General features: G+C 23.3%; 1 protein-coding gene across 3 annotated transcripts in view; it reads left to right on the forward strand.

The window, feature by feature from the left end:
- The window catches only part of LOC129618527 (unconventional myosin-Ia), a 101,766-nt gene that overhangs the window by 2,647 nt on the left and 73,919 nt on the right, over positions 1–25,200 (forward strand). For 2 of the 3 annotated variants that reach the window (XM_055533321.1, XM_055533323.1), the window contains exon 1: positions 19,299–19,389. The exons of the other annotated variant lie outside the window; for it this stretch is intronic. In XM_055533321.1, the coding sequence (XP_055389296.1) occupies positions 19,299–19,389 (91 nt within the window). Of the gene's footprint in view, positions 1–19,298; positions 19,390–25,200 lie in introns of those variants that run through there. 3 annotated transcript variants of the gene reach the window in all.

Below are 25,200 nucleotides of genomic sequence, written 5' to 3' on the forward strand. Positions count from 1 at the left end.
GATTTTGCACACATGCACAGCACATGGTAAACTCGGCAGACATATTAATCGATTTCTTCTTTATACTTTAAGTTTTCGGTTACTAGACAAAGTAGCTGACCATATATAAAAAATTACATAGCACGATTGCATAGTGTGTCATCTGTGTATTTTTGCATCTTAAAATGTTGCTGAACTGAAATGCGTAATAATTATTCAATGCACTTTTCATATCGAAATTTTATTTTTTTCTGTTTTTTTAATTTTTATAATTTTTATTAACTTACTACTTTGAATATGAATGTATTTGTCAGTCAAATTGTAGATCTTGTACGAGCAGCGCCGTTTTTTTTTTTATTATTATTATTTTTGTTTTTTTTTTTTAATTTATACGGTAGCTGTGTGATGTTGCAGTTATTGTTTGTCATTCAACAATATTTTTATTTTTCGTTTTAAGCGTTGGATTTTGATTTTCGTTTTTTCCTCAGTTGGAACATTTTTAAGAAAAAGAAGAATTAAAATAAGAAAATAATATTAAAAACTCTCAGGAAATTTCGAATTTAAAAATTTTAAACTCTCACAAAATTTTCATTTAAGTGTATGAATTTGAAAGTTTATGCGTGTATGCGTGAATAGTAGTTTTCCTACGTAGGTACACTTTTCATATGTACGGATGTGTTCATAAAATATTTTTGCAAATTTTTTTTTATTCTTTTGCTTGTTAATTGTGGATAATCATATAAATCAATAATTGCGAACATTTAGTCAAATTATACATTTGAACGGAAGTTTATAAAATAAAATTTTTTTTTGTTGTTTTCTTGATTTTATTTCTTATTTTGTTCTTGTTTTATTTCTTTTATCATATTATGATTTTTTGTTATAGTTAAGTTAACACGTGTTTGTGAAATTGTGTTACAGGGATAAAAAGATTTTTTTTCTTCTGAAAAATAATTTATAAGTGAAAAATATTGAGATTTGTTGGTGTTTTATTTTAATATATGAAGGAATATTATATGGGCAAAGATATTGGTAAGTTTTAACTATATATATATAACAGCTAGACATAAAAATTAAAATTATAAATTAACAGTATAATATTTCAGTCAAATAGGCCTATTCCCCCCTTTCACATCGACCCAAAAGCTGTTTGTCTCTGTTAGCATTAACGCTATTTCTAGTCCCCTGATAAATTATATTATTGTTGCCATGTTGAGCTGAGGGACTGCAGTCATGTCACAAACCCACTTCAAATCATCTCAGTCGCAAATGATCCATCGCTTCGCATTCACACAACAAATACTTCAAAGTCTCGCTCTCTTCAAGGCAGTGGTGACAGATCGTGCTCTCCGTTTTGCCTATTATGTTCAAATAGACCATCGAGAAGCAATGTCCAGTAAATAAATCCATTAATAACCTCAAATCTGTTCGCTCCGATTTTAAAGGAGACACAAATTTTTTTTTAACTGACAAAGGTCGCGACAGATGTTCAAATGATCAAAGCTGGCTCGCTCCTCCCATTCGCCCATGACGCAACGCAAAACATGTCACCGGTACGTGGATATTCACTCTCGAGAATTTTTTTCATACCCGTCTATACCGTAATATTCTGACAACAGCATAAAGACTATCTTGTAATATCTCTCCAACTCGTCAGGGGAATCATCGTATTCCTTTATTAATTTGGATCCGTCAACATCAGACTAGAGGGCTCCAAAAACGGCCCAACTGGGAGAAATAGATTAAGATTGCCCCAAAATACGTATAAAAAAAATTTTGTATATTTTTTTCTCGCCTTCCTTTTTTCCCATTTTTTTCGATATATACATTTATACATGCACTTACATAAATATGTGTGTGTGTGTGGATTCTTTTATGTTTTCTGTCATTTTATTCTCCTTTTATTTCTCCTTTTTTTTATTGTTTTACAAAGCCATCATAGTACTAAATCTAAACACCATCATATTATACTAAAACGCATTTTGTGTTAAAAATAAAATCTTTGTATACTCTTGGAGTGGAATGGAACACATTAAACTTGTCGTCTATACTTTTTGTGTGCAATTTTCGTATTTTTGTGCTTTTCTTTTTTTCATTTTTAGCAGACATGATATTACAATTTTTTTTTTGTTGCCGTGTCCCCCGTTTTACAAAATCCTGAATGTTTGTTTTTTTTTTTTTTGTATACTTATAACCAACAACAGAAGAGACATAAACAAGAAAGTAAAAAATTAAAATAAAATAAGAGACAAAGCAAAATAAAAAAAAAAATATACAACCACTCGACGTTTTACTTTATCGTATAGTAAATGACAGTTCTGCGGTAGTAAAACTCCTGTCAAGAAGTCTGTATAAGTGTGTCGTATTGTCTTTCATATTTTTTATATTATTTTTTTATGGTTTTGCTTTTGTCGTGTATTTTCGTGTGTTACTGTCAACAATTTTTTTTTCCTTTTTCATTGTTCTGTTTTATTCGCAAATCTCATATTTTCTTATTTCATTCTTTATTTTGTTTTTTGTGTGTTCGATCGATCGATCAATCGATCAACCGGTGGAAATTTTTTTTTATTATTAATATTTTTTTTTATACATAAATATATGTATATAGATTCTTACTACAAATATAAAATAAACAAAAATATTTTGTAATAAAAATAGAAAATAAAAAAAAATAAGTAAAACAGTGCAAATTTTAACAAAAACAACTACGAAATAGTAAAAACATAAGCGTTTCAAAAACGCAAAACATAAAAATAAACATAAAAATAAAATAAAAAATTAACGGTTTTAATATTATCTGTACTCATACATTGTATAAATCTAGTCCCTTATCGTCTGGTTTTCCTACAATTTTTATTTGTTGATTGTTTTTTTTTGGAAAATTGAATACAAAATCTCATTAAAAAAATTATACAATCGTCAAAATAACAGAAAGAGAGAGAGAGAGAGAGAGAAACAAAACAAAAGTGTTGACGTTTTAGTGTTGTCATATTTGAGTGTCTCTCTTTTTTATTTGTTTTGTTTTACGGTGCATTTTTTTTTTTTACACAGCACAGCACTTAGCAATGGTTTAGTTTAAGAAAATTTTTATTTTTAATAAGTATAATATGTTGACGTGAAAGAGAAAAAAAACGAGTAGAAAAGAGAGGAAAAAAAGTGTTAATTATAAAAAAAAGAATTAAGTAAAAGTAAAAATAAAAAAAAAAATTGACATAAAAGTTGGAAAAATACATGGAATGAGAAAAAAATAACAGGAAATAATAATTGTTGACATAAAAATTTTAAATGTGGTAATTTGTGTGTATCTATATATACACTGTTGCTGTTGTTGTTGTTGTTGTTTTTTTCATTTTATTTAATTTTGTTTCATTTGGTTTTGCAAAATTGTATTTAAATACTTCTCTATTCAAATGATTACAACGAAAAATAATTATTATGAAGTGCCTATGTATATCGTATTTGGTTTCAAAGAATTTTTTCTTAAATAAATCAATTATTTGATATTTTAAAATCGAGTGTAAATTTGAGCTCATCGCGGCAATATTATAAATGAAAATGTGAAAATAATCTGCAAATCATTCAAATCTTAAATGACATTTCAATTAAATTATGATAATCGGAATTTATTTCATTAAATTTTTAATTGATTATTAAACTGGTTCACGCCTATAACCTACAATGTATTTATTTATATTGTATTCATAGAGAGAAATGAATGTGTAATTAAGAAAAGTGATTTAAATATTAATTACGTAAAATAGTTGACAGAACTGAATAATTCGGAATAAAAATATTTTAGCCTTAATGATGGATTTTATTTTATTCAATTTTTTTAAAATTATATCGAATTTTCGATATTAATTTAAATGAAAATTTTTTATAATTGTGTAACTATTCAAAGGTTATTAAATATTTTTTATTTAATATAGAGTGAAAAAATTCAAATAAAATCAAAATTTTATTTTATAACCAAATTGAATTTTATAATAACAAATTAAAGTAGTTAAACAAAGCTTTGGCAAACAATAATAAAAACCATAAAAAATTTTAATTTTAGAAAAATATTATTAATAAAATCCATTAAAAATTTTCAAATAAGAACTTCAAAATTACAAATTTTTAAAGAAAATTAAAATCTATTCTCTTCACTTGTTTATAATTAAAATGTTATATACGTGATTATGTGCATAACATAGATGAAGGAGGAATGTGTATTTCTTTTAAGATTTTATTTCAAAAATAATTTTTGATAAATTGATGAAATTCAACAAAACACAAGCAAATAAATATGAAAATAAAAGATGCGTAATCGAAAAAAAAATCGTAAAGAACAAAGAAAAATAAGAGAAAAAAAATCAAATAAAATAAAAAGAAATTAATTTTCATTTTAGGACACACAACTTTTTTTTCCTTGTTTCTTGTTTTTTGAATTCTTTTTTATTATTTCAGTAAATAAAATGTTAATAATGTCAGTGTTATGCTTGAGTTGGAATTTTAAAAACCCTTTTAGTACTTTCAGTAAATTAAAATAATTTTTAGTATTGAATAAAAGTATTTGTAATTATGTTACAGGTTTCCTTTACATATTTTTGTTATGATTCAGTGAACATGCTGCTATATTTAATCTCCTTCACAGAATTGAATGAAATTTACTTTAAATAGTTTCAATTTAAATGATAGAGTAAATTTTTGAAGAGAAATACTTGTATATTTGTGAAAAATTTAAAATTTGTATAGGATTTCCGCCTATGTATGAAAAACATGTATTTTCAGTGGATTTTCAGTGAAATTCAGTATGATATATAAATTAAATTATTTCATATTAATATTTTATTCCTTGTAATTTTAAAATCCCCATAAAGCATATGTTATTGCAAATTTAAGATTATTTCAATTTTATAAGTAATGAAATTCACAATAACTAATGCCCACTTTAAGTTTTAAAATCGCTAGCAAAAAGCATTTATTAATTTACTAAAATATTAATTTAACGTTTTATATATGTACATAATATACCTCAGCATACACATTAATATTTTATATCAAATTTTATATAATCAATTAATAAATACGCACGCATCATCTACAATGCACAACAAAATTTCATAATTATTATACTCGTATACTTATACATTTTACATAAATAAACAAATTTGTATATTTAAAGCGAAAAAGAGAAATGCGAAAAGTTTAAAAACAAAAAAAATATAATAAAAGGGACAGCATAAATAAAAATAATAATAATAAAAACAATAACAAAAAAATTACAAAATAAAAACAAAATGACAACAGCAGTAGCCACAAAAAAGCTTACAACAACAATAATAACAGCAAAATAATAATAATAATAATAATAATATGATGATAATGTTAAAAATGACAGCAACAACAAAATCAATTATTATAACAACAGTAAACTTAAGTGCGTGCACACAAGAAGTGGTGTAACTACATAGCTAATATTATAGTGAAGAGAAAAAAAAAATAAAAATAATTAACAAAATATAAAAAATAAAAAATAAAAGTAAAAAGTTGAAAGAGAAAATAAGAGAATTAAAAAGAAAGAAAAACAAAAATATTAAAAATTTTTTTTTGTTGTTACTGTTGTAGTCGTTGTAGAGTTAAACAGAAGGTTAAGAAAAAAAAAATTAACATTTTCTTTCTTAAGGAGGCAAAGAAAGGAGACAACAATAACAACAACAAATGATTAATAATAATTAAAAATAAAAAGACAAAATTAATGTAGTAAAATTGTGTAATACAAGTTAAACTTAAATAATAATTTTAATAAAAAATATTTTTAAATACACAATTAGAGAAATTATTAATAAAATTTAAGAAAAATAAAAATTTTTTGACGTGACAGTAACAAAATATGTTAAATTCCTGACGATATGTCAGCAGCGCTCTCAAATTTCTAAGCAATTGTTATATGTATAACAAAATTTTTACAATAATTAATATACATAAGTGTGATCTGATCATTGGTGCAGTGGTTATGGCACCGGCCCTTTAACCGAAGGGTCTCGGGTTCAAACCCCGGTCAGGTCACTATAAAAAATTATATTCAATATTATATAACTTAATATGCAATACTAATAAATATTAAAAAACAAGTAATTTTCAAATATTCATAATATTCGATACTAAAAACTAAGAAAAATAAACAGTAAATATTAATAACCTCAAATAAATAATATAAATAAAACTACGGCAGGCTAGTCACCTACCTAGCTAACTCTCTATGACTATAAGAAACTAGGGCATGATCTATCATACACTAGCCCTATACTCCTCCTAGGAGTGAAGAAGGAAAAAAAAAAAAAACAAAAAAATATACATAAGTGTACTAATAACATTACCAACCACAATTTGATCACTAATAATTCAATAAAATTGTTAAAATTATTAAAATAACAAAAAACAGACAAACCCGTTTTATATTAAGAACTCAAGAATATTAAAAAATTGCAATATGAAAAAGATAATTAGTATATGATTAATTATTAAAATAACAGTCAACAATTATAAAATTCCAAAAATTCAATTCTAATACAACGAAACCAAGATATTGAGCATATTAAAACGAAAACATGAAAAATTGAACTGAATTTTGTGTATTTTTCCAAAATAATTTTATGTCATTAATAAATTTCATTTCAATAAATTAAAATTATTTGTAGCTAGTAGTTTGTTAATTAACATGTTAATTACATATTAATTACATTAATATATTTTAATAATTTTAATTTATTATATAACTGTTAGAATTTTTGTATTTAAATTAACCATTTCAAATGTCGTTTGTGCTGTATTCTAGTTGTAAACTATTCTATACATATTATGTATATGTATATTATGACAGTAATCGAATTTGTGTCATTTAAATATTCTTTATTATAACAGTTAGTCAATTATATATACTGTTCAATTCAATATAGAAATTTATTTGTTTTTATGTCATTTACTTTACATTATGACAAAATAATGTGACATATTGGCAAATATAAACATATAATATGAATGCATGTAACAGGTACTACAAAAAGTAACAATTTTACGTTCATATATAAAGTGAAAAATAAAAATAAAAAAAAAATTATAATTTTTTTATGTAATTATTTCACCTAATTTTTTGTTTTTTAATAAGTAATCGAAACACAACCGAACTAGACTTGAAAGAAAATAAAATTTTAAAGAAAAAACCTTGAGTTTTAATGCATCAACCGCTCGAAATATTTTGTAAGTAACAAAAAAAATTTATTTTAATTTTTATTATTTTTCTTTTCTATATTAAAATTTAATTATAAAATATTTAACTGAAAAGAGAAAAATAATTTTTTTTTTCTTATATTTAACCCCAATAACACTGATTATTTTAAAAATACGGTAGTACTTAAATGAAAAACAAAAATGACAAAATTACAACTAAAAGTTTAATAAAATTATAAGCAGTACTATAAATTATTATTTCGAAATAAATATGTATAAATATAGCATAAAAATGTTATTTAAATTTACCACAGTAAAATATGTATAAATCGATCTTATGTATGAGGCACTCAGCGCATTATTGGCCTACTTGCAAAAATGAGACATTTCGAGTAAATTGTGAATGAAATATTTAATTTTTAAGAAAATTTTTAAAAGATAAGAACGAATTTATATCGAAATAGAGTGTAAAAAGTAGTAAACTAAGTATTTTGAAAATATAGAACAATTATTTAGGACATTACAACTCTATTGAATTTAATAACTCATTTTTGTAAAAATGTTAGATAAGCGACTAATATGCTGAGTGTCTCGTGTACGAATTATGAGATCTACAATTTTCTTTAACGATTTTTTTATTAAAACTGAATTAAAAAATATTTGTATTAAGTTGTTTTTGAATGAAAAGTGAAATTAAAATTTAGGGTGTAATAAAATTTTCGTTATTTACGAGTATTAAATGAATTGTATGAATTTTTTGCATGTCATATGAATTTCTGTGTGATTTTCTGTTGTAAACGAATTTAAATAAACCTATAATATATATACAAGCTTAAATATCATCGAAAATCAATTATAATGATTTTAATGTTCACAAACAGGTCTTTGATATTAAGTACTTTAAAATTTATTTTCTTTTTTAAACTGAGCCAGGATAAATTCTTAAATGAATGAAAAAAATATTACATATAATTAGGCGTACTGTAAAAACATGTACTTTTTATGACTCTATAGCTATTTGAAATTAATTATATAAGAATTTTGAGTACGATTTTGTTTTTAAAATAATTAGTAGACATAACCAGAAAAATATTTTCAAATTCCCGTACATACTTCAGTTCTGCTCACTTTAATAAAATTGTTATATTTATTTTCACTCTTAACTTCGTGTATATTCGAAACAGTTGAACTTTAATCTAAATAATTCTAAGGATGAATTTGTTCGTTTGCCGCCGTTTCAATGTTCTATTATACAGCATTTTTAGTGGGTTTAATGTATTCCCAAAAATATTTAATAGGACCGACCTCAAAAAGAAAATTGTGCTAAAATATATTAAAATTATTAGAATCAATTGTAAGAAATTGTTATTTTTAAAAAACGTGCAGTTATCACTTCTATATAATTTTGTGTGCTTATGTATAAAAGAAAATTTTCGGTGTTAATATAAATTTATCTTTATTTTCTCAGTGTTCTTTGCTATTCATTTAAATAAAAGTTAAAAATTAACTTATATTTGCATCTATTTTATTACTACGCTCTTTAACTCTATATAGCTCTATAAATGCTATATAAGATATTCTTTCTATATTTTTTTACTACGAGTGCAATTGCTTACTCCACTGTTTCATTTTGCTAGTTTAATAAACGGTGTGCGTTTTATTTATTTTTTCTTATTATTTTTTTTGGTGCAATAACCTCGTTTTATTTCTCATGTATTTAATAGGCACATTTTTTTTTCCTTTACTTCATTTCTACAATTTTTTTTGTAAATGTTTTTCCTATCTGTTTTTTTTTCTTTTCTTGTGTTTTTCTTGTCACAAATTTCTATATTATTATTCGCACTGTTAACTAATTTGTGACTGTTGTTTTTTGCCTATGATTGCAATAAATTGTTCTTATAACCCTGTTTTCTTCTGCCTTCAAAAAATAGTAAAAAAAAAAGAAATGGCAAAATAAAAATATCAAAAAATTATTATTACATTTAGTTAGTGATCATGAATATTTTAAAAACGCTACATAAATACCTGTAGTATTGTGCAAATGTAAAGATAAAAAAGAAGAACAAAAATTTTGTTTTGTTTAAGTTTGTATATCACTAGAATATATTATGTACAGTGTCTAAGGGTGCATAGTATAGTCCAAAAGCAGTGTGGCAGATAAATAATTTTTTTATACTCCTTCTTGAGTAATGAAGCTTCAAAGTTAGTTTTTTGCATTTTTTCTTATAACACGCAAAATACTAAAGAGAAAGCCGCAAAGATTAACTTATTTCGGTTTCAAATAGTTTTTTAGCTTTTGAAATATTCAAATTCAAAGTCAAGATTATAGAAAATTTTTAACCATTTATTACTCATAATTTACTTAAAGCTCTTGCTTCAAACTATGCTACCCTTTTATACCACCAAATATTGTTTAAAACTTTTCGAGAAAATACGAGAAGGAAGACGAAAAAAAATTTCTCCTCTTCATTTCCAAATTCATTTTGCTCCGGGATTTCAATTTAAGTACAACCCTGTACATTAAAATATGCAAGAGTCCGGAGATCATGTTAGTAAAAATTGTAAAAAAAATAACGTAAATTAAAAGAAGAAAAATAATTAATTTAATATTTATGCATATTATTCAGTAGAATTGAAGGGAAGAAGACGCCTAAGATTTAAAAGCTTCCTCGTCTTGTAAATATGAATACAAGTGCATAATATTAATGAGTTTCTTTACTAAAAAAAATCCTAAACTATCCCTTTATTTATAATCGTTAACTGCATAATAAACTTGCCTAGGTGATATGAGAAATATTAAAATTTATTTAGAATTAATTATATGCCCTTAATAACTATTGATAATAAATAGTACATAAAATTCTGTACCAAACCATCATAGCTTCAATCAATAGCAATTTAAGATTTAAATCTCATATATCTATAATTTTGTTCAATTATGAATCATTTCAACAATTTTCTAACTATTCTATAAAATCAAAGCATATGATTTATATGTACTACTCATTGTAATTTCGTTATATTGCGAAATTTAGCAATGTTTATGAACAATCAAGATTAGCAGCATTTCTTTATGAACATTAATATAGGTCACTAAACGGGCTATTATAAACGGATTTCAAATAATTAATTATCCAACAGAATTACTTAATATATTTCAAATGATTAACACTTAAACTCATAATAATTTGTTTACCTATATAGGTACTCGAAACAATATATAAAATACTTTTATCATTGTTATAGTTATAGAGAAACATCAATGACTTTTAATACAAAATTCTTCTTCTATTTTCTCCTATAATATTGAAGAAAAAAATTTATAATGAATCAATGAGCGAGTTAAATAATTAATTTGAATGAATTTTTTTTAAAAAACGAGACATTAAATTCTATAAGATTGTGTTTTTGTCTTTTTTAATTTCTTTAACTCATTTATTATTCACTTAAACGTGTACGTGGGCCTACACACACATAGAGAATTTTAATATTCTGCCTATTTTGCTGTACGTAATATAAATATTCAATGAAAATTAAAAACAAACACAAAATTATTATTATACAAAACAAGGGAAAATTTAATCCGAAAAATAGAATTTTCACTGAAGAGGAATTATTTTTAAAAATATTATAAAATGGCCAAAGTTTTATATTACAGAAATAATTGTAATTAACTCACATATTGCATATAAAATTTAATGCAAACTCATGAAATTCTAATTGTTAAAGCTTTTGATTCCCACATTCCACTTAAAAAATATGTATTATTTGTAGAAAAAACCCTAACACAATATGCAGTCTTAAAAAAACTTTACCTAACTTTAACTGAACACTTTGATTTTTCCTCATGTTAATGTTTCTTGTAAGAGTTCAACCCAACTACATTAGAATAGTATAAGATCCTGAGAATTATTTATCATGCGTTATGGTGCTGTTGCCAAAAATCAATTTTATATTTTATTAATCCTCATAACCTTTTCACTGCTCTAATAATTTACATATAATCTGCATTAATAAATTAAAAATTAATAAACAAACACAATTTAATCAACACATTTTCAAAAAAATTAATTTTTTATTAAAAATTTAGTAACTTTTGCATGGAAAAATTATCCTACAAAAATATAAAATTGTTTTCTAAATCGAAAAATTCCAAAAATTCTACAATTCCCAAACTTATGCAACTTATATGAAAAATTTAAAAAGTGTAAAGAAAAAATTAAAATATTTAAATAATATGCAAATATTGCATATTATTGGGAGAAACTCTTAAATTTAAGCAATTGAAATAAAAGAAGGAAAAGAACGAAAATGAATAGGAATGGATTTGTGTTTTATCGTAAATACTAATATCGTAAAATTGAAATTTTATGTAATATTCTTGTTATATTTTTTTAATTTTCGTTTTATAGTGTTGCCTAAATACCTATTAGGACTTTGAATTAAATATTTTTTATGCATAATTAATTCAATTCACTTGTTAAGTGTTCCCCAATATTAAAAATGGCAATTAAAAATTTTTTTCTTATAAAAACCACCTTATACAAATTTAATTTTACTGTTTATTTTTTTTTTTCAATTTAAATATGCAAATAAAACAATGAAGCAGCTATTTAAATATAGACTTAAGTTCAGTAAAAATTGTTTGATTTTCAGCTTGCTGCTTCATATAAGAAAATTCATATATCCACTTAATTCGATTTGGGATTACGCGTACTTATAATCCTTGAATTTTAATATTCATGTCACAACCACACAGGAAGTCAAAATGTTTAGAAAGATTTTATGAGAAAACACGATTTCTTAAACAGGAATACTATGTGATGGTGCTATGCTTTAACTTTCATAAAATTACAATTATTTGCTGCATTTAAATGCACAATTTTTAAATTTTAAAATTAAAAATTCAATTAATTTTAATTTTGTTGTCCCTCTATCTATTTTTAAAATCATTTATTTTTCTTATGCATTTCCACTTCACATGTAAATATATATATGATATATAAAGAAAATTTATTTCAAAATCTATCGCGAAAATTTTATACAATTTCTTCAACAAAATGGACTATGTACAACAATGTTGCAATAAAAAGAAAATATAATATGGAAAATACAAAAAAAAAAAAATTAAAACTTTTATTTTCTTAAATAACCGAAACCAAATCAATAAAATAGTTGAAGATCATCAGAAATGATCGCATCTTTCTATCCTTATACACCAATATATCCACAAGTATTTTGCAGAATCAAATATTTGAATTTTCTAATGTTGAAACAATTATTTTCTCTATCTCTTTCTTTCATTTTTTCATAATAATGTGTATAATAATTTTCTCCTTTTCGCATTTGACTTTTATTTTCATTTGGTATACACCACAAACACTAACTCTTACAGTCATGTATCTTCTTTTCTATACACAAAATCTATATAATAATATTGATAATGATATTGATGATGATAATGATTATGATTATATCACATTGTAAAATGAATTCATTATTATTTACGTACACACCTCTTCCTCAAAATTACATACATTTTTACATATATACACTATATATGTATGTATATATGAAAAAATAAATTTATATTTCAAACATAAATTTGGAAAAAAATATAGCTTAAAGAAATTTTTTGAAGGAAACGAATATTATTTTGAAAGACTCAAGCAAAGTACTTTTTATTATTAAATTCTATATTTTAATATCCAAATGCATAAAATGTCAGACGCACTTGCATGAAAAATGCACACATCAGAATGCAGACGGAGTATAATAATATAAAAATTCGAATGAAGGAAAAACAACAACAATATCACTAATAAACAACAATTTTTGTAATATAAATTTTTGAGGAGAAAAAAAAAGGAAAGAAAATAAAAGAATTAAAAATGGAAATTATAGTTGCACCCATATTTTACGTTTTATTCACGTCCGTACGTACTGACATACATATATACGTGTTCTTATTGTATATTTTACTCGTTTTCGTTTGTAATATGTATGTAGTTCGTGTATATATAGATAAATAAAGCAAATCAACTAAATCATCAGAATTTTTTTAACACAGGTACCTACTAATTTTATTTGTTGCACTAAATAAAAAAATTTATTCAAAATTCTTGTATATATATGTGAGTAGTATAGTATTCGAGAGTGAAAATTATAATTAAATTGAGTACAATTAAATTTAATAAATAAATAATTTAAAAATTTATAAAAGTTTTTGTTATGTATTGTTTTGCAACTTTTACTTAAATTATAACGAATACCAAATTTTGGCTTCGCATTTATAAATTTTCCGAATTCGGAGTAATGATTGATTATTATGAGTAGAATTGGTAGAATTAAAATAAGATTAATTTATTTTACACAATATTGTAGCCAGATACACTCGTGTTCTATACACAAAAGAATATCGTATACCTACTTCGAAATTTTAATGTTTCGATTATACGGATTCTCTCCTTTATAAGCTATAAAAATTTGTCACTGAAAATTGTTATACAAGTAGTATAATGGTAAAAAAATTCAATAAGAACAAAAGATTATAAAATCAAGTTTTTAAAGAATTAGATTAAATTTTTTTTATTAAATAGTTACAAATTAAATTCACCACAAAAAAATATTTGCATACGAAAAAAACAACCAGAATTAATAATGCTCTCATATTTTCTTACTCTCATAATGAGCGAATTTATTCTTCATGTACATATGTATAATTATATTAGTTTTTAATAATTATTATTTTTTTTCGGAGTAAATAAACGGTATAGTTTTAGTACATTAGTAAGTTCAATCACATTTCATTATAAAACTTCCTGGCTGCAGTGATTCGGTCTATTTGTTGTTGTCCATCCCTTGAAATCTATCCTAATAGTTAATTAGAGAAATTCAAGGATAGATTATTAACTATTAGGACAGATTACTTTTCAATTGAGTAAATTGCAGAATAATTATCTGTCAAATCGAGTTTCATATAAAAAAATTCACTAAATTTTATGAGTCATAAGATTAGTTATCGATCATTTGGGATTAGTGCTGCAAAAAATAGTAGATCAGATTTAATATTGAATATTTTATTTGATAATTTTTTATGAGTACATGATCGGAACTTCATAAATTATGTTGCCGAATAATTTCTGCTTCAATCATTGTCGAAATTCGAAAATCCTCAAACTCCCAAAACTGCAATAGTCATTGAGTACTTGGAATTCAGTGTGGCCATGAAAAATTTCGGTATCGCAAAAAAAATACCAATTCTGTAATCTTCAATTTGTTGTTCTTTTACCTAATATATTATTGTACATTTTCTTATTAGTTATTACATTTGAACTCATAACTTTAAATAGCCATTACAATACAAAATAAAATTTAAAAATATACGTATGTATATACATGTATATATGAAAACATATGTAAATACGAATCCGATTGTCTCATATATTTCTCATTCCACATATTTATCTTTAAAAGACTCACTATACTAAAAATAATAGAATAAAATTTAATAATATTCAAGCAAACAATAATAACATAAACGAAATTTATAATGGCAGCAGCAGCGGCTGAAACAGCAGCAACAGCAGGAGCAGCATCAACGAAAAATTCATTTTTAGAGAGAAATAATTTTTTAACTTTTTGTATACAATACAATAAAGAACAAAGTATAAAAAAAATAAAATTTAAATGGCAAAAAAAAAAATTTAATAAAGTCGGATATTTATTTCTTTGGCTGCTGTTCGTGGTACTCCAATGCAACTCTAATATTATGAACTTAGCGAATATTATTTTAAAAGAAGAAAATAATATCAAAACTATAATATATTAATAAAGAAACCGAAAATAAATGGGCAGATCATAAATAGGTTTGCAGACAGCTTAAATACCAAAATGAAAATAAAATAAAAGAGTGAAAAAAGCCAGTTAAAAATTTTTAAAAAGAGTTTTTGTTTTTGTTGTTTCTCATGTTTTGCTCTTTCTTATATTATTTTTTATTCTGTTTAGTTTTTCATTATATTTGATTGAAATTTAGAAGAATTATCTTAAGATATACCTATATCTTAAGATGTACCTATATTTTTTTACCTGTACTTTTTTTTTTGTTTTTCTCTTTTTCTTATAAACAAAAATTCAAATTCAAATCAATTATTCTCATAATATTTTCATTATATTTGATTGAAATTTAGAAGAATTATCTTAAGATATACTTAACTACTTAGCCATATAAACCAATCTATATAACAATGAACAAGCTCTGTACAAAACAACTAAGCGAGACTATTTGGAAATTTTTTGTTTTTTCAATTTTTCGTTTTCTTGTTTTTCTCATTTATATTATTCTCTCAACAATTTACTCTACTATATTTTTGAATTTGAAATGTAAGTTTTATATATATGCATTCAGCGTGATACACATCGCCGCTTTCTGAGAATGGTAGAAAGCTACTCTTAAAAATGCAATTATAGAATAATTTGGTTCTCGTAGTCTTGTAAGCATTATTGTGAGTATATGCAAGAGCACATCATAATTTCATTTTTCATTCAAATATTTAAAGCAAAGCTATAATATTTTAATAACATTTCGGAGCAGCAGTTTTATTGCTCCTAAAATGAAATGAGAAAGTATAATGAGTCGAGTTTTCTCAATTAATACGAAAATAAGTAGTGAATTTCAAATTTCTAATGGAAATTTATTGTTTTAAACAATTAAATTACAAATTTTCGATTTTATCAATTCAACATTGAATCCTAAAAGTTTTATCCAAAATTTAAACATCATTATTGAATGTATACCAGCCCGGCTTCGTATTATTAAATTTTATTATCAAAAACATATTATTACTGACTTGTTATAAAAATCATTCACTTTTATTTCTACATGATCAAACAAGAAAGCCAAATTTGAACAAAAATATTATGTTCTTCAAAATATTGCGTCCACACGCATACACATTTAAATACAAATCAAAATAAATTTTTTTTTTAAATCTTGATTAAAAACACATGCAATATAACTGACTATATAATATTTTTCTTAAAATATAAATTGAAAATAAAATGTTTTCAATTAGCAAATTTCAGTAAAGCAGATTCATTTTTTATTAAACCTATTGAATTTGCTCTTTTGACACTATTTTAAATGATTAAGCGTATATTTATGTGTGTGTTGATTATAAACGTAGAAAATGTGAAAAATAAAATATTAAAATTGTGCCAAACAAATTGAACGATTATAACCCAAACAACTTGGAGTCCATCACTTTTTAACTATAGAATTCTTATAAATCTTCAAATAAATTACAGTAGAATTTAGAAATCTTTGGATTTATACTATTTGACAACCACCTTTTTCAAATTATCTATTATTTATACGTTATTACGAAGATAGTATTATTTAATTACGATTTATCGTACTTACATACATAATATAAAATTCTCATCTACGTAAAATAAAATTTTCAATAAAGGTTCCATAATTTCACATTTGTCAAATAAGAACGAAACTAATTTGAAATTCATATTTACGAAATAAATTTTTCCTAGAAAAACTTCTTTGTTTTCATTTGTTTTTTTTTTGCCCTCTTATTTATTCCATCCTTATTTTTATCTCTTTCTTTTTCTTTAATTTTATTTTCTTATTTTTTTTTTATTTTCTTACACAAAAATACGAATAATATTTTTTTTCTTGTTTGCTTTCAAAACTCCAACCGATCCGAAGTAACAATAAAATAAAAACAATTAAAAGAGAAAAAAAAACAGAAATAAAAAAATTCTCTCCATTCTATAGTATTGATTCATTTTAATTTTATTTTTATTTTCATATTTTTCTTTTTTTGTTACCTGTGTACCTATATTTTTTTACCTGTACTTTTTTTTTTGTTTTTCTCTTTTTCTTATAAACAAAAATTCAAATTCAAATCAAATATGTATTGGATACATCCGGATCCGGATTATTCTTTTTGAAAAATGTACATGAGAAACACACACAAATGTCATTCCAATCGAAAATAATGAAAAAATGAGACAACAATAATATTAAATTTGAGAAATAACACTCTACTTACTATACTACTGCTCAAATTTCTTTTAAATAAAATTCTATTTTGAATTTGTTATTAGATTATTGATTTGAGAGAGAAATTCTCCAATTCAATAATCTAATTCGTATCTTTTCTCATTTAAGTTTATAAAGTGCATTTTTTTGTATGTAAAGAGAGGATTTTTATAATAAGTAAATGCAACAAAAAAAAACTTTAAGCAACAGGTAAATAAAATTGTTTTCTTACTATTGAAATGAAATTTTCTCTCAAATATTAAATTTTGAGAAGATTACAATTTATTACTGTACCACTGTGCTACTGCAGTAGTATAGTACAATTTTTTGAAAGATTGGATTTTATGAGAATGAAACTTGTTGCATACTTATGCTAAGTACAAGTACAAGAGGAAAGAGAAATATTTCTTCTAACGTTAAAATAAAAATAAAATATCATTGCCAGCCATACTGCATTTAATATTCCTATTCCATATCTTTAACTATCTTTATTATTGTGGATTAATTTTCTAAGACTAATTTTGCAAATATTTCTAAAACCAACTCTGATTTTTAAGATGTTAATATAAAATAACTACAAAAATCTATAAAAATTGTTATATCTTAAAGAAAATATTTAATTTATCTTATAATACTTAAATTGTAAAACTAAAAAATAAAAGATAATAATTTCAACAAGCTAAATTTTACTAATTAACACGGCAAAATACAACACAAGGTGATCACATTCACGAGCTAATAAAATAATATGCAACGCTTTAAAAATTACAACAATTTTTATAGTTAATTATGGTAACACTGCCCTTATAACAGCAAATATTAATTTAAAAATTCAACTTCAAAGTCCAAATTTATATTTTGATAAAATAAACTCAACTTACCTCAGTTCTCACCTCTAATCCTCTTTCAAAATTCAACTTGTATTCTAAAAGAAAATTAACTATGACTACAAGGTAGTAAATACAAGCTACAACTGCTACAAGTATTTTACACGGCTTAAAAAATACATTTTTTTGTGGCTAAGCCGTAATATTTATTTTCATATTAAATTCAACTGTATCTATATTCTTTAAGAAAACAAGAATCAAAAGTAAAGTTTTTTTAAAGGAACAGGTTCATCGTATGCTTTGATTATGCACTATGCATTTCTCATCAACTCAACTCAATGTTACATTACAGTCATAAAACTCGCCAAACTCAACTTAATTCTTTGTGTGCAACTTAATTCTCTCTGAGAATTTCTATTTTGAATTACTTTACGGTCAATCAGTCTATTGAGAACTTTAGTCGTGTTAACTTGTAATAAAATTATTAAATTGCCGTCGGCCATATTTTTTTTTTTGTATTTGTGGTTTATTAATTTCAATTTTTCCATTAATTTTTTGTAATTAAAATATTTAAACAAAAAAAATATGATTTAAATATTTAAAATATATATATATATATATATAAATAAATTTATTACATTACTATTAAAATAAAAATTAATTGTTTTCGAAAAAAAAGTAATAAAATCAGTGACGGTTTTTATTTTTGTTGTTTTCTTTAACATTAAAAGAATAACGCTCCGTTCAAAATTAATGTCTTGCACAAACGTAACCTTAAAATTTTTATAACAAATAAAGAAAATCTTATAGAAATGAGATTGTAAATGTGTTTGTGAATTGAAAAAATTTTATTGTTAATAAGTTTTTTTTGAGAATTTAAAAGTAAAGAAAAATATATAATTTGTGGTTGAATGTCAAAATTTGAAATTCTATTTTATTTTGAATTTATGTATTTATTTAGACTAATGGCGGTCTACAGTATTTCTTGTACAAACAATGCATAAATTGTTTTTATTTATTTGAAAATTTTCCATATTAAAAAAAAATTTATAATAAAATAAAATTATAAAGGAATAAAAGCTCTGGAAAGTAAATCCAGATTTTTATTTTTATTGTTTAAGTACTAAGATGTTTTTCTTAAAATTTAAAAGATAAATTCTTTTAATTTTAAAACTTAAAATTTATAAATAGAAACTTGATATGTTTTTACATTAAATAAAATAATGGCTACTTTAGGACTATCTAAAGTCTTTATATTAGATAAATATTTTACGGAATTACAAAAATTTTGGGAAACTGAAAAGAAATTACAGGGTAAGTTTTTTGCAATAGAAAATTATTATAATATCGTAAATTAAACATATATCTTTTTGTATAATAAAATAAATTATAACTTTTTACGATATGCATGTATAGAAATACGAACAACTAAACTGGAAGTAATAAAATTGTGCTGGAAAAAGTGAATGATAGACTTGTGTTGGAGTTGAGTCTTAAAAACAATTACATTTCGAAAAAGAATAAGTAAGGCTCTTGAGTTACTTTCGAAATTTTGCTGAAATAGAACACATAATTTAACATAAGTTTATTTCTGAAATTACAATTTCGGATAATTTTCAAAATTCCAATATAAATTTTTGAAATATAAAAAAAATATCAAATTAAACTAATAATTTTTAGTGTTCGGATAAAAATTTCGGAACTTCTGTCTTTTATTCAGAAAAGAAAAGTTCTTTACACCAAATTTTGAAAGTTTTTCAGCTGGATTTCAGGTAAAGAATTAACAGTATTCGAACAAATTCTTTTTAATTAAAAAGTTTTATAAAAATTTTTGGTACAATGATTAAACGATTCGTTTAAAATCAGTTCTTAAATTAAAATCAATTTCTATTAATTTTCACTCAACATGCATTTCAAATATACATGTAAATCCGAAAAAATATTAAAATTTATTGCCTGTATCGAATTTTACATTTTCTTTTTTACCGTAAGTAATTCCGAATTAATAAACCAATTACATGCTTGTATAGTATTTTTTTTAAGAATGCTCTTCTCTCGATAAAATCATAAATTTACGATAAGTATTATTTTTGTACACTTACCATCACAAAATTTACTTTTCTCCAAAACTAATTAGAATAAAGTACTACTTAGAATTAGATAGATATCTAAAGATAATCTAATTTTATAGTTTCCAATCAATTTTAATATGAAGTACTCGCATTTACAAAAAAAATTTAAATTATCTGGGAAATTATCATGGAAAATTTAAATTTGCAAGAATATCAAAAATATTATACATTTTTCTAATTCCACGATTCTCTTTACAAAACTAAAGTACCATACTTATTAAAAGTAATAGTATTATACTTAGTAAATATTAAGTAGAATATTTCCAATTACTTACGAGAAATTTCAAAGTTCAAATTTTCATTACTTTTTAATATCTTTACAGTATAATACATGCAAATATACACGTACATACTACATGTGTACCTACTTTAGATTTCTTCATAATCTTTCACAATAATTTCCCTAACTAATTTTTCTAGTTTTGCTTTTACTATTCGTTACTTTGTAACTTACTTATTAAGTAAAAATGTAATCATAGTTAAAACTATGAAATTTTATATACATATACATATATTTTTTTTGTAAGAGAATGCCAATTTACTCAGTAGGAAAAGATGAAAACTAAATATTCCTGACCTTTACGATATTGCAAAAGGAAAAAACGCTTGAACTTTTTTTATGTTTTTTTTTTTTGGTATTTTACTTTCTTATTGCAAACTAACTAGTGATTTTTAATTTTTTTTGTTTTCCTCTTAGTATACAAAAACCATCTCTAATTCTAAAATTTTAAATTTTAAAAATTATTCCTCTTTTATCATACAGGGTGTTCGAGAGACACAGTGATATTTTATTTCAAAAATACCAACGGAATGGATTGAATAAACAAAACTTAAAATTTTTTGTGCTTTTTCTCGACTTATTCAGCTTCGAAAATTTGCTTTTCAAAAACTTTTCCATTTCTTACATTTTTCCTTATAGTTTTGGCGGTATTGATGAACGGTGCTATTTTGCATCATCGAGATCAAAGACTGACTGAAAAAAATCGATACAATTTTACGAAAGATTAAGTATTAGTAAGTTGCACTTTTTATGTATTATGTAAAATATTTTTCCTTACCTCTTAATTACGGTCATAAAATTCTTACTCACATGCCAATAATCTGTTGAAAAACGTGATTATAAAGCGAAGACCTTAGGTCATCGGGTCAAGTCATTAATACTTGAATATAAAAGAAAATTTTTTTAGATTGCTTTATCTATTTTAAGTCATACTTAAATGAAAATTTTTGAAAAGGGGAGACTTTGCTACTTTGATATCTTCTTTGGAAAGGGTCTGCTTGAGATGGAATAAGAACCAAAAAAAAAAATCCCTAGATATTTTTGTTAATCTAAGTAATTTCTATATTCCAAGAACTGTTTATATAATCAAACTTCGGACACCTAGTACGTAGTTATAGTGGAACTTAAAATTGCAAAGAGAAAAAAAAAACTTTAAAAAAACAACTCCGTGTGGTCTTTAAACTTTTAAAATGCTCATTAAATGGAAAATGTTTTGTTTTTGTCTTCTTCCACGAATAAAATTTAAATTTGCGCTAAAAAAAAAAGTTTTTAATTTGACTGCCTTTTCTTTGTTGTTATACTGTTATTTAAGGTAACAGGTACTTTCTGGTTAAAATTCAATATAAAAGGTTTTTTCTTTTCATAATTTATAGTTTTCATTCTCTTCTTTTATATTAGAGTTTATACTTATAAAATATAATAAACAAAATTCAAGTTCATAGTTTTAAAATGCCGCTCAGTTGATGAGTGTTGTTTGTACATTGTTAGTTAAAATTCGAAGTTTTAACTAAAAAAAAAAGCAAAAATCATAATAACCTTTACCTTCTTCACCATTTTAACTATAAGTAGTTGTGTATGTTTGCAACTGTAGGGAAAGAACTAATAAATTATTATTAATTATATTTTAAGATAAAATACAAAAGAAAATTTGAAAAAAAAATTAGTGTTTATAAAACCTATTGCTAAAATTATTATTATTATTGGAGAGCTAATCTTATATACAAGGTGATTAAAATAATTATGATTTCACTCAATTATTTTATAAGAAAGTTTTTCATTTATTTCAAAATTTCAAATTTATTTTATTTATAGTTACTTATATATTTACAACTTTCGAATTTTCATCGATAATTTCGGAAAGTTCGAAAAATAATCAAATTAACATACATAAGTCAACAGTTTTGGATAACGTTAAGGCAATTTCGAATTCAAATTTTACTTTCAAATATTTTCTCATCATTTTAAGTATAACGTACCAAAAAAAAATTTTTCACAATTAATGCACTTAAAATTAAATTTGAATTTGAGTGAGCATTACGCTTACACAAATTCCCTTTTAAAATATGGAAGAAATATAAAATGTACCCCAATTTGTGAACATCCTTCCTTAGAGTATGTTTAAATCTACAAAAATATATATTAAATTAAAAATTTAATTATTTCATATTTATACAGAAAAACTATAGCAAATTGTACTCATTACATAATTAATACCAGCTCAGTTATTAAAAGGTCAATTAACTATTTATACAGTCAACTATAATTAACTTTAAAGAAACTAATTATATGAAAATTATGAATATGTAAAAGATCATTAAGCTTTACTTGGTGCTTGGAATAATTATTTATTAAGATACAGATGATGTTTTTCTTTAATCGTGTAATAAATTAATTAACTATATAATTAAATATTATGATACAAGCAAGAACGCTAATTGTTCATGTGCCGTGCTAAAAAATTAAGCTAATATTAATATGAATAAGGCAAACTATATGTAAATGAACATGTTTTTGGTGAAATACGCATATGTACTATATTATCGAAAGCACCTTGTTATTAAATAACAAACTTATAACTGAAATTGTGCTTCAATTAAAAATGAAATAACAAAAGCCTCAGGATGTAGACAACTATTAAATATATTTAAATATGTAAAAGAATTTAATTGAATTTTAATATTTAATTAGACAAATTAAGTATTTAAGTATTAAGAAAAACTCCATTTAAAATTTTAATCTAATGCCTTAACTTTTTTCTCAATTCATTTTAACGATTTCTTTTTTTGATTTTATTTGATCTGAAAGACATTCATCATAAAAATTTTGCAAATACAAATCATATTTTTCGTATAATTGATTAGGTTATTTGAAGGTTATTTTTTTTTTAAATCCAAAATTTTAATACATAATTATTGTTTGACATTCAAATAAATTATCATTTTGAAATTTTTGTTAATAGCTCAATGGAGATTATTTTGAATTATTTTGAATTAATTTGACTATTAAGACAAAAAATACTTTAATATTTTACTTAAGGAAAAGCCAAAACAATTCACTTTTTTAAAACATTTAAAAATACAATTTAATTTTTTAATAAATTTACAACAATAATCAAAGAATTTGTCCTAAATATTTTTTTAAGATTTAATTTAATTGCATATCATATGAAGTGTGTGTGTCCGTATACCTTGCATTTAATACTTCATATTGCTTTCTCATACATTTGAAAATTTTCAATTGAAAGTCAATAAGGAAATATCATTAGACCTACATCTTTTTTTTCTTTTTTAAATACATTTCTTACTATATAACCCCTTTAAGGACCGTATGGACATTTTCACATTTATCTTATAATAGTTACCTATACTATCGAATATTTTCCAAGTGTATAACAATATTTGTACTTATATTTAAGCCTGTAACTATTTAAAAGAGAAAAACGGTACTAATATCTTAAAATCTCAAAAAAAAAAAAGAAATTGTAATTTCTTTTGTTTTTAAATTTTTTGAATTCGAATTGAATTTTAAATCGAAATTGAATAATTTTATCTTTAGTTATAATTTTGATTCCGGGAAAGATTTGTGTTTTCTTTCTATAAATAAACCCCTACTTACAATAATGATTTCAGTACTTATTCATTACTTTAAATTTATTTAATACACTAAGTATTTATGTGCATAGTTAAAGTTCATTTCAATTCAAAGAAATTTTAATTTCCTTTTGTCTAAAACAAGAAAGTGGTACAGATAATTGAATAACATTATAAAAAAAAAAAAATATGTAAAATTAAGGAACACCCTTTTAAATAATAATGTAGGTTTTGTTTTACAATCACCCACTTAGTTTTTTGGCTCGAAATTAATTATGCATTATACTAGATTTTTGGAATTAATTATATTCAGATCGTTTGAGATTCATAAATGGGCTTAAATTTTATAAAGTTAAACCTATTCCATACGAAATATGAATGGAAACGATAATGAATACGAATAAACCATTTATTCTTTATTATTGAAAAATAATATGAAATGGTTATTTATGGAACTTATGCATTCTTAAGAAGTGTATGACAATTTCATTGAGCGCCTAATTTTTAGTTAGATATTTAAAGTAAGTACTTATTCAATTTAAATTCAATTTTTTAAAAAGGACGCTGCTCAGACAATTGAAAACTTAATAAAGTATACTATCAAATTAACTTGAAGTTTTATAAACTTAAATGATTCCACTTTCAACCTGGATTAATATTATGTACCATTTACTAGTTGAAACTGTTATAATTATAATACCATTTTCATTTTGTTTATCTCATTTTACTTGTAAATTTTACTTATAGATTTATTATAGAAAGAAAAAGAAAATTAAATTCAACTTTTTATTTTATTTGTTCGTATAAGGAAATTCAAGAAAATTTTTGATATTTTATTTTTTGCTTGTTTTTATTGAAGTTTTACTTGACTATTTTAAGTTTATTTAACAAAAGTCTACAATTTAACCATTGAATAGTTATTTTTATTGTTATCATCATCATCATTACAATCATCAACATTGTTGTCGTTATATCGATAATATAAGATCTCGAAAAGTATTTAAAATTTTTTCGTTTTTTATTAATTCCTATAAATAACCAAACTTACTTTGGACGTAAATAAATACAAAAAATTTTTTTATTTACAATTTTTACTCTTCGTGTTTAATAAATCTATAAGATG

Source organism: Condylostylus longicornis, unplaced genomic scaffold (genome assembly GCF_029603195.1).
Source record: "Condylostylus longicornis isolate FDR11 unplaced genomic scaffold, ASM2960319v2 ptg000009l, whole genome shotgun sequence".
NCBI classification, from domain to species: Eukaryota; Metazoa; Arthropoda; class Insecta; order Diptera; family Dolichopodidae; genus Condylostylus; species Condylostylus longicornis.